General features: G+C 39.6%; 1 protein-coding gene across 7 annotated transcripts in view; it reads right to left on the bottom strand.

The window, feature by feature from the left end:
* Positions 1 to 10,088: 10,088 nt before the first annotated feature.
* Positions 10,089 to 15,674, bottom strand: part of LOC149524297 (uncharacterized) — a 378,401-nt gene continuing 372,815 nt past the window's right edge. For all 7 annotated transcript variants that reach the window (XR_016349592.1, XR_016349591.1, XR_016349590.1 and 4 more), the window contains one exon: positions 10,089 to 14,832. Coding sequence is in view for 1 of the 7 variants with exons in the window: in XM_089778351.1 (XP_089634477.1) it covers positions 14,663 to 14,832 (170 nt within the window). In the remaining 6 variants the exon portion in view is untranslated. The remainder of the gene's footprint in view (positions 14,833 to 15,674) is intronic.

Here is a 15,674-nt window from a genome sequence, read left to right as displayed (position 1 = left end):
AAAGTTTGCCCTGTGAGGGACTAGAAGAACTAGACTCTGTGCAGATCATCTAATATATACTGTGCTGTCTATCTAGGACATGAGGGATACTAGTAGGTACGATCTGTGTTCCTTGAATGCTGCACCATTTACTGACCATCTCTCTAGAGAGCCTTATTTCTAACTATGAGGACCTAAAATCTCTAGGCTCAGAGACTTGATAACTAGTCCCCAGTGTTCTTGTTTATGGATGATAATGTCATGATGTGGATTATATCCCTGATTTTTTTTATTTTAAACATGCACATAATTACTTAAAATCTCACTTTTGATTTAGATCTAAGGTCGTCTACAAGCTACACTGACTAAATGAAGAGAAGCTAATTTATTCTCAATACATTGAACTATACCCAAGAATTCTTGAAGCATGTATAAAGCAATTAATATGCTGCTTCTCATGCAAATATTTTATTGCTTGTAAAAACAGCTATCTGGGTAGCTCTGGAGAAATAAGTCATCTGTTTATCTGCAGAACATGTACTTCATAAAGAGGGGCAGAGCAATTTGCCTTAGGCTGTCTCACCCTAATAGGTCAGCCCACATCTAAGGGAATGATGATAATGACTGAATTTCCATTCCTGTTGAGTCCTTGGGACCTCTGATGAGGCAGCCAGTTCCAGTTACAGATGTGAGACTGCTTTGTGATGCAGATCTATAGACTCATAAATTTTAAGGCCAGGAGGGACCATTGCATCATCTAGATTGCCTTCATGTATAACACAGGCCATAATATTTCACTCTGTGATTCCTGTAGTTCCCATAACTTGTGCTTGATTAAAGCATATCCTCCAGAACATCTGGCCTGACACTAACTGCTCATTTCATATAGACCATGAAGGAGCCATCAGATGACAACATTCGGGCTCTACAACATGATGTGTTCTGGATGGATGGGCACTGATAGCTGACTAAAAAGATGCCAGATGGCCACTTCTCTTCATTTTAATTGTTGATCACTCTAACCAGTAGCCAATAATGTACGTTCCTGCTCATAATATAGACACCTCTCTGCACAATTAGTATACTGTAACAGAATCTGTTCACCCCCCTGTGCCCCTTTGTGGCCAAGCATCGTGTCACAGCTCTCTGGGGCCTAGTGACCCGTGCTGATTGCCATTCCAGTACTGTGGTGGTTTCTCTGCCAAGAACTCATCCAGTGACTCTGCCTTCCAGCCAAGTCACAGTTGTCTGTACTAAAAATCCACACAATGTCTTTAACACAAAACAAATCCTGCCACCCACTCTGGGGCTCTTCCTCAGTCAGTCCTTGGTTTGGCTTGCTGGCCTCAGCAGCCATTGTTGAGGGCTTAAACACTCTGGCTACGTCTACACTGGCATGATTTTGCACAAGAACTCTTTTGCGGAAGAATTCTTGTGCAAAAACTCTTCCAGAAAAGAGCGACTACACTGGCATGTGCCTTTGCGCAAGAGATGTGCTTTTGCACAAGAGCATCCATGCCAGTGTAGACACTCTCTTATGCAAGAAAGCTCTGATGGCCATTTAACCATAGGGCTTTCTTGCGCAAGACATTCATGTTGCCTGTCTACACTGGCCTCTTGCACAAGAACAGCTGCGCAAGAGGGCTTATTCCTGAGCGGGAGCATCATAGTTCTTGCGCAAGAAGCACTGATTTCATATATTAGAACGTCAGTGTTCTTGCGCAAGAACTCACGGCTAGTGTAGACAGGCAGCAAGTTTTGGAGCAAAAGCGGCTGCTTTTGCACAAGAGCGCACCAATGTAGACACAGCCTCTCTCCCTGGGATGTAATAGCCTCTTAACACTGGTCCTGTGAGGTTTGAATTAGGCCAAGCAGGGCCAATCAATCAAGTATACAGCAAACAGGGGAGAGAGAGATTGAGACTGGGAGGAGGCTGCTAATTGGAAGCAAGCTCACCTGTGAGGGAACAGGCAGGATTTACATAATGCCAAGAGACTGGAAACAGAGAAAGGCTGCAGGGTTAAGAATTACAGTTGATCTCCCTGAGCTAAGAAGGGATAGGACTTTCTGAGACCCAGTACACCATAGGAGAGAGGCTCTGCATTGCTTCTATGCACTGGTAATCTTAATTTGTTGGAATATCCCCTTAAGGCAGGGATGGGGAATCTTTTTTGAGGTCAGGGGTCACTGAGCCACACAAAAAAAAATCAGTTGGGGCCACACCAAAGTGAGAAACAAAAAAAGAAAAAACAAACAACCCCCCCTCCAAAAAAAAAAAAAAAAAAAAAACCTTCTCTCTGCCGTGGCCCTTGACTGAAAAAGAGAAAAACATTCCCTTCGCACACCGGGGCCTAGGCTAATGGATTTTGTGTGCTCCAACCTCAGGGCTGGTGGGTGCGGGGAGCTAGAGCACCAGTGCGGGCTCCCTGATACTAAGGGGGAGCGCTGAGCCTCAGGGGCTGGATCCAGTCAAACTGGGGGCCATAGCCGGCCCCTGGGCCTTAGATTCCCCACCCCCAGCCTTAAGGGCTGGGGGCTACTTTAATTTGTACTGAGGCCTCATGATTGTGCAAATTGTCCCCAGATGGTAGTTCCTACAAAAAATAAAGTTGAACCACTGTTAGCCCTGGTGTCCAGCCTGATACTAACGGGTATAGCTGCACAGCTGGTCCATTGTATCTGACCCAGTATCTCTGCCACTCAAATGTTTTCCTTTTGTCTGCTACAACTAAAGATTTTTCTGCAATGCTGTTCTCCTGTCTGGAAGGCAGCGAGTATAGTTTTACATGCTATTTTAAAAACACCATACGATCCCATTTAAGAAGCTTATGGAAAAAAGTATTTCATCTGTGTACAGTAGTGCACATGTATAGTCACTGCTCTGGTAGCTGAATGGAACATTAAAACTGTATCATTGAATGGCAGATTTCATGAAGGAATTCCTTCATCCCTCATATATGCTCCCATATGAAAGGCAATATTTTCCAGTGAAAGCGAAGGATCTCAGAGCATGGGCTCAAACATCTACCCGGTGATATTTAGCCCTATAGGCCAGCCATGACTGTGCAGCAGGTCTTTTATCCCTATGTAGACACACACTTTCCTAACATTAATAAGTGTTAAGGGTAACTTGGAAGACACCAGAGCCGAGGAAAAAAATGTGTTTGTTTATTTGGGAACCAAACTGAAAAATCAAGGGGAGGAGGAATCTCATTTGATTTGAACTGAAATGCATCTATCAAACTGAACAGCTTTTTAAAAAATCATAACTATCAAAACACATCAGTCAATGCAAAACAATTTTTATTACGTCTTCTGTTTTGATTCAGTAGTTTCATTAAGGCACCTCTCTTTTTAGGTATTAATTTTTAATGGCCCCAATTTGAAATTGAAATGCTATTATGTCTCAAAAGCTAAGCAAAGAGATTCCACTTTTTTTTTTCAAAAGGTAACAGTCAAAACAAAATGTTTCAATTCTTGTCAAATCGGTTTCTTTTAAACCAAACCACATTGTGAATTCTTCTTGAATTCAGTAAACTTCGTGCCCTGTAAAGTGCTTTTTTTAATGAAAAAACAGTCAAAAATGTTGCCCTGCTCTAGCAGTCACACAGTAACACTCTCACATTAATTCATAATTGCACAACTTTCCATTTACCCTGTCTTGACCATCTTTTTACCTTACATTTGTACATCCCTATACACATGATGCAGACAGAGTCTTTTGAGAAAGTTTAACATTTCATAGAATCATAGAACACTAGAACTGGAAGGTCTCAAGAGGTCATCAGGTCCAGTCCCCTGCCCTTGTGGCAGGACCCAGTACCATCTAGACCAGTGTTTCTCAACCTTTATATATATAAATAAAAGTACCCCCTTTTAAAAAAAATTACGTAACCCCCCCATACCTACAGTTTTCAGACACACATTCTTTTTCTACCATTGCAACACATTTGTTTAAACAACTTAATTGTAGCCGGGTGGGCAATGACATTTTTGGGTGTAAAAAGTACAAAAATAATAAAACGCTGTAAAACTTACAACAAAATTTCAGTTTTCTTCAAATTTCAGTTGTGTTGAGGTACCCCCAGACTTTTCTTGAGTACCCCTTAGGGTACTCTTACCACTGATTGAGAAACACTGATTTAGACCATTGCTGATAGATGTCTAACCTGTTCTTAAATATCTCCAAAGATGGAGATTTCACAAGGTCCCTAGGCAACTCATTCCAGTGTTTAATCACCCTGATAGGTAGGAAGTTTTTCCTAATGTCCAACCTAAACCTCCCTTGCTGCAGTTTAAGCCCATTGCTTCTTGTCCTTTCCTCAGAGGCTAAGGAGAACAATTTTTTCTCCCTCTTCCTTGTGACACCCTTTTAGATACCTGAAAAATGCTATCATATCCCCTATCAGTTTTCTACTTTCCAAACTAAATAAGCCCAATTCTTTCAGTCTTCCTTCATAGGTCATGTTCTCTAGACCTTTATTCTCTCCTGGACCTGAAATCTCTCCTGTCTTCCGTGATTTTTCAAAGATGATAGAGGAGGTATCTGAGCTTTTAGCTATCAGCTCCTTGAGTATTCTAGGATGCATTTCATCAGGCCTTCATGACTTGCAGACATCTAACTTTTCTAAGTTATTTTAACATGTTCTTTTTTTATTTTATCTTCTAAATATACCCCCTTCCCGCTAGCATTCACTGTGTTAGGCATTCCTTCATCATCAGACTTCTTGGTGAAGACCGAAATAATGACTTCTTTGTTTTGGTCTTCACCAAGAAATCTGATGATGAAGGAATGCCGAACATAATGAATGCTAGTGGGAAGGGCATAGGTTTAGAAGATAAAATAAAAAAAAGAAATTAAAAATCACTTAGAAAAGTTAGATGTCTGCAGGTCACCAGGGCCTGATGAAATGCATCCTAGAATACTCAAGGAGCTGATGGAGGAGGTATCTGAGCCTTTAGCTATCATCTTTGAAAAATCATGGAGGACATTTCTTAACTATCTGAATAGGCTTACTGGGTCCCATAGCACCTTCTCTTTAGTTAAAATGCCTCAGTTTAAAAAAAAAATAGATAGACTGAAGCAATGTGGTCAATACTGTGCTTTTGTACACAAGGATAGGACAAGTATTATAGTTTCAATATCTCTGAACATGTTCCTTGTTCTCAGCTACTGTTTCAGTACCCAGGAAGGCCAAACTGTGGTTTGTGAGCCACATGCAGCTTTTCTACAGCTAAATGCAGCCTGTGCAGTTCCTGGTGTCCACATTATCCATCTACCAAAGTACAGGAGAATTGTGGTTTCTGTCTTGAGGGCTCCCCCTCCACTCTCCTGAGTAGCAGAGTCCTCGAAACCCCAACAAGGCTGGGCCCAGGTTTCCTGGGGCTTAATCCCCGACCTTGCAGTGACTAGGGGCAGGAGTTAGGGTGTCTCCACTCCGAGGTGCTCTCTTTACACTGCATGCTTTCTTGGCCCAGTGATCATTTCATAAGGTTCAAAGCAAGTACAATTTATTAAACATCAACTGATTAAAGAGAAAAGAATAAGAAAAAAATGAGAATGGTTAAATGAGAACACACAGTCTTGATGTCCCTGTGCTACAGAGCAGAACAGCAGTGTGCAGAGTGTAAGGACAGTTCAGTCTCTTCCTTATAGGCCCCTTAGAGGCCCTGGATGTGCTGCAGGGGGGCTGCAGGCTGGACACGCTTGCTCTGGCAGTGACCACACAGCCTCAAGCTCTAAGTAGCCAGACCCCTCTCCGAGTCTGGCCTGCTGGGCCTCGTGGCTGGTGATATCTCCCTGCCCAGAGCCTCTCCCCACACTTTGCTGGTCCCAGCTGCTCACCACACCCAGCTGTAGGCTGTGCTGCCTTAGTCTCCAGCTCCTTGAGTTGCTTCTCTGTCCCTTTTGGCTTCTCTGAGCACTGCCAGTCTGCTGCTCAACACAGGGTCTGTGCTCCTTGAGCTATGTGTGCCTGGCTCTGCTGCTGCAAAACTGCCTCTCCACACAGCTTGCACTCCTTGGGCTGCCTGTGTCTGGCTCTGTTGCTGCAGGACTTCTTCTGCACACAGCTTGCACTACTCTTAGCAGTCTCTCAGCTCTCTCCTTACTCAGAGAGACCCAGAACAATCCCAGCTCACAGGGAGAACGGGGCCTGGCCTCTCACTCTCCTCACTGGCCTGTCCAACCTGTCAATTACGCTGAGCTGGAGTGTTGGCTGCTTTCCATTGTCTCTGGGGTCTGTCAGTCTCATGGACCCTTCCCCTTTTGATACTGAGAGCTGGCAAACCAAAAACTCCCACAGAGTTTTAGTAAGGGGCTAACAGTCCCCTTACACTAGGAGCTTCTGTCCAGCAGATAGGGAGGTCTTAGAACTTCAGTGGGGTGTGCCTGCTGGGGCTGAAACACCAAGCCCCAAGGAGCATGTCCCTGCACTTGCCTTTGGAAGATTGTCCTATGTGGCCTGGAGGCAGAGGTGAAAGTAAGGGGGTGCACCCTGGTGAGTAGCTCCAGCAAGAGCTGGCTGAACTGCTGCAAAAGCCAGCAGGGAATTATTTGAAGAGTTGGCAGGGACCAAAGTTGCAATAGGACAGTACCTGTAAGAAATTTTAAATTACTTTCACCACTCCTTGGAGGGTCAGTAAGTTTGGCTATCCCCGTTGTATGAATGAAAACACTGGTTTATTTGCTAAAAATCAAACACTGTATGTGTATACAGATTATGTCCACTAGGTGGCAGTATATGAACACGAAACTATTTTCAATCCCTTCATCATTGTCCTGTGCTGCACTTTCTCTTTATAGTAGGTGGGTTTAAACCTATCTAGGCAAAGGTTTCTAGCCCCACCATGGTTTAAGGGAGAATCAGAATCTGATTTTAAATATCTTGGTTTTCAAGTACATTAAATTCCCATTCACTTGGCCAGCAACATCAAAGCCAAAACTGTCCCCATCTTGACATAAGAAGCCAGCAAACATCCCTCTGCATCCTTGTTGTTCTCATGGCAATATCTCAGAACAGGGCCTTGCTTAATGAGGTGTAAATGGAGACACAAAGCAGTATAATTAATAACAGCTTTACGACGTTACCAGAATAACAATTCATAATGTGAGCCTGTTGTCGTCCTACTTTAATGCATTTATTTATTGTAAGAGTAATGCAGGATTTTGCTGAGCAATTTTGTTATACAATTTCTCTGTTCTTTAACAACAATAAATAGCAATTCTAGTCATTCCACTGGCAAAAGTTTTAAACACGCAAACAGAATATGATACATCAAATCCCAAAATAAAATGAAATTGCCTTAACAAAGATTACCTCAAATGTACAGCCAGGAAAAGGAAATGGTAAAACAATACTTCTAGAAAAGGTGAATATTTTTCTTACATGTTTCTTCTTCAGCATTGTATGACAGTTCTTCAGGAGATGCAATAACCAAATTATTTACCCAATGACCTGTAAGTCCTTCTTAAAAGACCACTTATGTCAGATTACAGTGAACCAAGATGATTTTTGTGTATGAATCACCTTTTGTCCAGTTCCTCTAAATTCTGTCTCATTAGTCACTACAGATCACAAGCAACTTAGAGCATAGACCAGACTTTTTTGGTGTTTGGAAAGTGCCTAGCATAGCATGGGTGCTACCTATAAGTAAATGACCAAGGGTGGCAATAGATGGTGTCACTCTGGTATTTTGTGTATTTTATAATGGAAATATAACCAAACACATGGCAATATCTTCCACTAGCAAAGGTGTTTGCAAGGATTTTGCTTGTGACTACTGTGTGCCTATATGTTAATCTGCAAAGAAGGAATTATTCACATGCTGGGCTGAATTGCATGGTATAAGTCAGGGTCTTCGGTTTCAGAGAACTATAACAATTGTGAGTGTGTATTGATTTTATACAATAAATTGAGCAATATATCTACATGCACAGCAAGTTTAGTTGATATGATCTTATGTGTATATCTTTTATGACTCAGTCACATCTAATCATCACATAAACTAAAAGCTTTATTATACATCGAGCTGGTAGTGTTATATTTAAAGTTGCCTAACTTCCTCCTGTAAAACCCTGTCTTCAGTTGCTTATAATCATTCAGGGCCAAATTTCCCATTCTGGGTGTCTGCTTCAGTCTAAACTTATATTTATTTTTACTGGAAAGTTTTTCAGTTAAACAGTTCAGTGAGAACCAAATGAGGGGAAAATGCAACATTTCACCCCGCTTTTAAAAAGATAAATCTTACAGCCCTTTTATTGAGAAGCTTTAGTGCTTTTATACTTCGGAGAAGGGATTTGATATTTTCCAAAGTGTTATTACTTCTAAATTTTGAGTGTTCGACTTTGCAACATTAGTGTACTGGTAACACAATTCTGTCTTATGGTTTTAACTATTGCATTAAAAGAAACCACCAAACTGTTTGAAGTGTGCGCAAGCACTACTCATAATGGTAGATCCCAAAAGGGGCTGAATAACTGGAATGGCCAGGACCAGAATCTCTCTTGTTATAAAGTAGAAATGAAGCTCACCTACTAATACACAATCCAGATGCAGAGCTAAACTTGTTAACATGAGAGAGATTTGTACTGGGACTTTTATTCGGGTGCATCTCTAATACAAAAGAAATCTGTTTTTTTGTTACAGGTTGAACCTGTCTAGTCAGGCAGTCTCTGAGGCTACATCTACTGCAGAAGTATTTTGGGATACCTCTGGCAGAAGACTGTAAGTTACACAAACTTAGACTCCCTATAGATTGATTCTCTCCTCTGAATTTGGCCCCAAAGAGTTTTTGGTCCACTGCTGTGTTTTTATCTCTGACATTTTCACAACCAAAATAAAAATGTTACATCTATAGTAATTAAATCTGAAAATCTATGCAGAAATCTGTTCACCGGTACCAGTATCAAGAAAAAATGCAAAGTAAGACTTGCCTGTTTTGGCTGCCAATGGACTGCCTTCGCCTACATGATAAGATTTCTTGATTCAGCAACCTGGGAAAAAGTGTATTTTTGTAAGTGTTATTGGAACAGATCACTGTCTGAGAGAAGACCTCTTTGGTAAATCATCACAAAGGTGAACAGGAGACTGTGATGAGCTAAGCCAGCCTATTCTGCCAGCCAGAGTCCGCTTTACATGGGCTTCCTGGGTCAGGCTCACAAGCCTCTTCCATCCAAGCACACAGACAGGACCAAAATCAGCTGCAGAATGATACAGACACTGAGATAAGCTCTGGGAAGTCTCAGTTTAAGGGACTTGCCCATGGTGTTCACCTCCCTTGGAGTACAAAGCCAGCATTACATTAAATTGACCTCTTCCCTCAATGTGGATGAAGGTATGCACAACGTCCTGCCCCTCCATTTATAAATTATATAAACTGGGAAATATTATTAATGAGAGTTTATAACTACAAAAAGTTATATGGAAATGCAAATTGAACAAATCAGATTACTAAGAAAATAATGCAAAGCATGCAATCTAAGACAGACTCACTAAAGAAATCGGTTATAAACAGTAATTCCTCACCCTAGATATTGTTTTAGGTAGAATCTTTCACAGGCAAGAGGTGTCATTCTAGCCTGGGTCCAGCAATTCTCCCCCCACACACACACACCTCGGTCCAAGTCTTTTTGTTTCCAAGTATCTCTTTGTGGGGAGATAGAGAAGAAAACTGAAGACCATGATTGTTTTTCTCCACAACCTGAGAGAGAATTTCCATTAGGTGGGACTCTTTTGTGTGATCCCCCCACCTACCAGAGGAACAGTTCAACTGTACAGGATGGAGGTTAGTATCTGGTGACTAGGTCTCCTGACACTGTAACGTCACAGTGTTCATGAGTCAGTGGCAGGATAGAGGAAGGCCAAGCTTTTTCAGTCCATTGTCCTCATGAAAGGCCATCAGCCCAGTCTTCCTTTTCCATTGTTGTACCTGAAGTGTTAGCAGTGCATGTCACCCAAAGTAGCATAGTTGTAAAACAGTCAATATTTCTAACTTCAGATACAAATATGATATATGCATATGAATAAGAAATCATATCCAATAAATCAAAACCTTGCCAGAGATACTTTAGTCTATGTCACATTCATATCATAAGCATATTTTATAGAGAATATGGAGAGTAATATCAGAAGGTGCTTTTTTGAAAATAAAGGCAGAGGTGAATCAGTAGACAGGGCATCCCTGCTATACATCCAAGATACATTCCAGAAAAGGTGGACATATAGCGAAATGATGTTACAGCCAAAAGAGAACCTACTGCAGAAGGTTATACAAGAGAAGTTACAGCTATTTGGGCATATCTGCAGAATGAACCATGGGTGAAAAGTTAAGACCCTGGTATTCAGCATAATGGATGGTCCGAATGGGAGTGGTAGACTCCCACAAAGAATGGGTAGATGATATAGTAGATTGGTGCGAAGCTAGTCTACAGAAACTAAGCTACTCTGCACTGGACAGGGAAAAATGGAAGGAAATAGTGAGGGAGGCATTGGACACCAATGGGCTTTGAATCCATGGTTGATGATGATGATGATGATGATTTTTTTTTTCCTGTGGCTGACTTCTCTTTCCACAAATTGGTCTTTTATTTATTTATTTATTTATTTATTTTGTGCAATGTAAGATCAGGGAATGGGAGGACTTATAACACAACAGTTCCTACATGCGTCAATGATGTTAGTGTGGAACTGACATATACTGGGGCAACATATAGAAGAGATGCCCTGTACACTGATTGCATGAAAATATTTGATGTCAGTGAATAGTAAAAAGATAGAAGAGCAATGAAACAGACCAACGAATATTGGTACATTCACGTGATGCCTGAACAGTGAGAGCTCAGTACTGTACTGTTTAGACAAACTCCTTTTAATTTTCATTTACAGTAAAAAAATACAGGAATTGTTAATAGAGCTCAGTTAATAATAGATTTTACAGTTTGGTGGCCAAAGTAAAAATTCCAGGAAAAAATAGTTTTTGGTTTGACTTGAAAGCCCTTTTTTTAAACCCTTGTTTGTTTAGCTAAATCTAGCTAAATTTCCAAATGAATGGATGTTTCAGTTGAAGATGTCAGCATGAAACATTTTTAATTTTTCAGAAATCAGTTTCTGAACTTATTCATATTTTTTACCAAATTCATGAAAGTTCAAACTGCATTTTCAGGTAATAGGTGTTGATGAAGATTCATGCAACTCTAGTTAGAAGGTGTTTAATTTTCCTGTGGCTAGTCAGAAAAATTATCTACTCATAAAAACATGTAGTGAAAAGAAGGACAGGTAGATAATGTGACTATTTTTGCTGCCTTTGCTCTGCTACATAATGGATTAAAGCAAACTAATATACAAAGGAGTTACAGGATCAGGACCAAGATGTAATTCTGAGTGGACTGTTCGTAGATTCCAAGACCAGAAGGGACCATTGTGATTATCTAGTGTAACCTATTGTAGAACACAGGCTATCGAATTCCGGGAGCAGATCTTTCAGAAAAACATCCAATCTTGATTTTAAAGTTTTCAAGTGACAGAGAATCCATTAGGAACCTTGGTAAAATGTTCCAATGGTTCATTACCCTCCTGTTAGACTCAAAATAAAGTGAAAATCTGAATTTGTCTAACATCAACATCGAACCAGCCACTGCTCATATGATATCTTTCTCTTCTAAACATTTATTCCCCATACACATATAGTCATCCCTTAACCTTTTCTTTGTTAAGCTAGATGGATTTAGCTTCTCAATTCTATCACTATAAAGAATGTTTTCTAATCTTTTAATCACTGTCATGGTTTATCCTCTGAAACCAATTTAACATCATCCTTCTTGAATTGTGGGCACCAGGACTTGTCACAGGATTCCAGCAGTGGTTGCACCGGTGCTAAATCGAATGGTAAAATATGTGTATGCACTCCAGGACTTCATTAGCTTTTTCAGCCAATACTATTACATTCGGAGCTAATGTTCAATTGATTTTTCATCACAACCCCCAAATCTTTTTCACAGTCATTGCATCCAAAAATATTTCTCCATTCTGTAAGTATAGCCTACACTCTTATTCACAGATGTATATATTTATATTTAGCTGTATTAAAACACAGATTATTTGCTTAGTAAACTGTATGCAAGCAATCTGAATCAGTGAGCTGTCTTCTTTGATACTTGCCACTCCCCCAATTTTTGTGTCATCTGAAGTCTTTCAATTATGAGTTTTATATTTCTGTCCAGGTCATGGATACAGGAAATAAATAGTATAAGGATAAGACCAATTCCTGAAGGACCCTACTGAACACATACCTGTCCAATGATGGTTCTCTGGTCTCAAAATATAACTGTGAAAAATCACGTCACCAGTTTTAATTTTTTTTTTAACATGTGCAATGTTAAGATTATATTATTCTAGATTTTTAATCAAATGGCATGTTACCAAAACGTGTCACATGTTACCAAACGTTTTACCAAAACAAACCTCTTACAGAAGTCTATTACATCAACACTCTTACCTACTAAACTAGCAATCACATACATTTGGACAGGATCTATTTTCCATAAATGCACGTTGATCTGTATTTAATGATATTTCCCTCCTTTAGCCTTTTTACTAATCAAGTCCCATATTAGCTGCTTCATTACCTTGTTGAAGATCGGTAGCAGGCTGACAAGCAAATAATTACCCAAACCATCTTCTTATCCTTTTAAAAAAAATGGCACATTAGCTTTCTCCCAGTCTTCTGGAACTTCCCCAGTGTGCCAAGAGTGATTGATAACCAACATCAGCAATCCAGCAAGCTTCTCTGCCAGCTCTTTTAAAACGCTGGGTTGCAAGTTATCTGGATCTGCTGATTCAGAAAATGTTGATCTTTAGTAGCCTTTGTTTAACATCATGTAGAGACACTAGTGGAACAGAAACAGTGTGATCCTCGCCATGTGATTAAACTGGATCATCTATTTTTTTCCTCAGATATAGAACAGAAATGGGTGTGTCTGGACTGGCAAGATTTTGCGCAAAAGCACTTGCTTTTGCACAAAAACTTGCCAGCTGTCTACACTGGCTGCTTGAATTTGCACAAGAGCACTGACTTTGTAATGTACAAAATCAGTGCTTCTTGCGCAAATACTTTCCCGCTCCCACTTGGGAAAAAGCCCTCTTGTGCAAGAATACTTGTGCAAGAGGGCCAGTGTAGACAGGGAAGAACTGTTTTGCTCAAAAAATCCCCGATGGCTAAAATGGCGATCGGGGCTTTCTTCCACAAAATCACGTCTAGAGTGGTCATGGATGCTTTTGCGCAAAAGCATCCATGCCAATCTAGATGCACTTTTGCAGAAATACTTTTAACGGAAAAGATTTTCTGTTAAAAGTATTTCCGCAAAATCATGCCAGCCTAGACGCAGCCAAACATGTATTTAACTCTTCTGATTTTTTCTGCATTATTATTGATGATTCTACCATTGCCATCTAGTAACAGACCAACACCATTGTCAGGATTCCTTTAGTTCCTAATTTATTTTAAAAATTCCTCCTTTTTGTACTTAATTCTGCTGCCTATAGATTTTTTGGATATTCCTTGGCTTCTCTTATCCATTTTCTACAATTCTTATTTTTTTATATTCATTAATATCAATTTTCCATTTCTCCCATCAATTACACATTATTTTGTTTGTTTTTTTATATCTATCTTCATTTCCTCTTTATACCAGATTTCTGTGTGTGTTTGTTTTTAAACAGCACAGACTTCTTCCTCAGCTGTGGGATTGAGGCATTTTGGACATATAATAAGGAGTTCTTAAATGATTCTCTATCATCATTCATATTTTTGGTTAAATTCTTCCTCTTAGCTAATTTGGTTCATAATTGTTTACCGCTCTGGACAATAATAGTGCTCTACAGATACGTGTGTAAATAATCAATTAATCTTAATGTTATTCTGCTTATACATTATAAATGTCATCAAGATATGATGACTTGTACCTAAGCTACCTATTAACTCCTATTTCTGTGATTGGGTCCTCTTTCATCTGTAAGAATTCACCTATATTGGCTGCAACACTTTTGAGAACTATTTCAAGGATGTTTTAATAGTATAAGCATGAGAACTCCGGTATATGTTTCTTGGATTGAGGCTCCCTTGATCAAACAGATTTTGTTCCCAACACACACTTGTAGGAATGGACATACCAGTTGAGACAAAATGATATTTGAGCTTAATTGTCACCCAGAACTCAACCTGTACCTTGAGTTCTTTTTGGTCATATTTCTCATTGTTTCATTTTGGAAACAACTGGAAGTAGAAATCCCAAACCCAGCCAGAATACATGTTTTGGGGAGATCTTCATTTTGCTTTTGTAGAGGAGAAGTTTTAATTCAAATCCAAACTAGTAGGTGCTTTTTAAAAGTGACTTTCCGAGCTTCTCCAGCCACTTGTACTGTAAGACAATTTATGATAGGCTGAAGCATCTATGCACACTTTTGGATATAGTATAAATTATAATAACTTTAGTATTGAATTATAAATTGGCTATATTTATTCTATCAATAAATGTCATTAATCTGAATAATTGGATTTGCAGTGTTCTATGTCATTTGTCTCATTAATCTAGATTTGCTCTACCAGAATTAATTAGCTGTTTATAAGTCAAAACTTTGCTTTTGTCCAACTTTGACCTTGCTTAGCTGCCTTTTTTTTTCCTTCCTTATTTATTTAGTAACAGTACACATGCAATGAGCAAAAATCTGCAAGGAAAAGTCTCTTTGTAAATGATGATTCTTATCAGGTAGATTATGAAGTTTGTGTGCTGTTTCAGAGTTCTGCATTTCTTATTAGATTCAGAACACCATGGCAACATGCTTCTCCTGCAGATCCCTGTGGAAAAAAACAGAACAGTTAATTGAAGTCCATAGCACACGATTTATTCATGATAAAATATGGTCTGATGTATAAATGTGTTGGTTGGCCTACTTGAGATTCAGCACATCTATATTTTTAGTTTTAGTGATAGAATTCTACAAAGACATGCTTCACTAAGCAAAGGCAATGCCTAATGTATTTTGCTGGGCAAAGTTTTGCTGTATTAGTACCACCATGAAAACTTTCTCTGTTAGAAAAGTGATTTGTGGCCTTTAATTCATCCTATGTGCTAGGGAAAGATGGTTAATAGACTAAAAACCTAAGCCAATAAAACATAAAACCTCATTGCTTAGTGGAAGAAAACTAATTGTACATATAAGTAGTGTAGGATGTATGACCAGCCCAAACAGAAGATCTTTCCTCTGCTCCCATGTAGATCAGACCAAAGCACATTTTTTAGTCATATTGTAGAAACCCCAAACCACTATGAGCACAATCTATGGTTGTTTGTACATACCTGAGAGCAACCAGGGCAAACTTAGCCAAATAACTAACTAGATAATAAGTAGACTAATCCCAAACAGGTTTCCAAACTATATGCCTTATCTGAGGAAAGGCTTGTGGCCTAATTTTAGACCAAAACACATGGCCCTCTGGATCCTCCATGCTACAGAACAAATATGGGATCTAGACACTACTAGCCTCTTCATCAGGAAATTAGTTGGCCTACACAAAGCTATTTTTATTCTCTAACTGGCCCAAACTAATTCAAGAAATACAAGAAGCATCACAGAAAGTGAAGATTTATGCAACTGAGCTATCCCTTCTACCTCAAACCACCACTCTTAGCATTTATA

Source organism: Pelodiscus sinensis, chromosome 5, assembly GCF_052426305.1.
Source record: "Pelodiscus sinensis isolate ZL-2025 chromosome 5, ASM5242630v1, whole genome shotgun sequence".
Lineage (NCBI taxonomy): Eukaryota > Metazoa > Chordata > Testudines > Trionychidae > Pelodiscus > Pelodiscus sinensis.
This window is presented reverse-complemented; position numbering and strand designations above follow the sequence as displayed.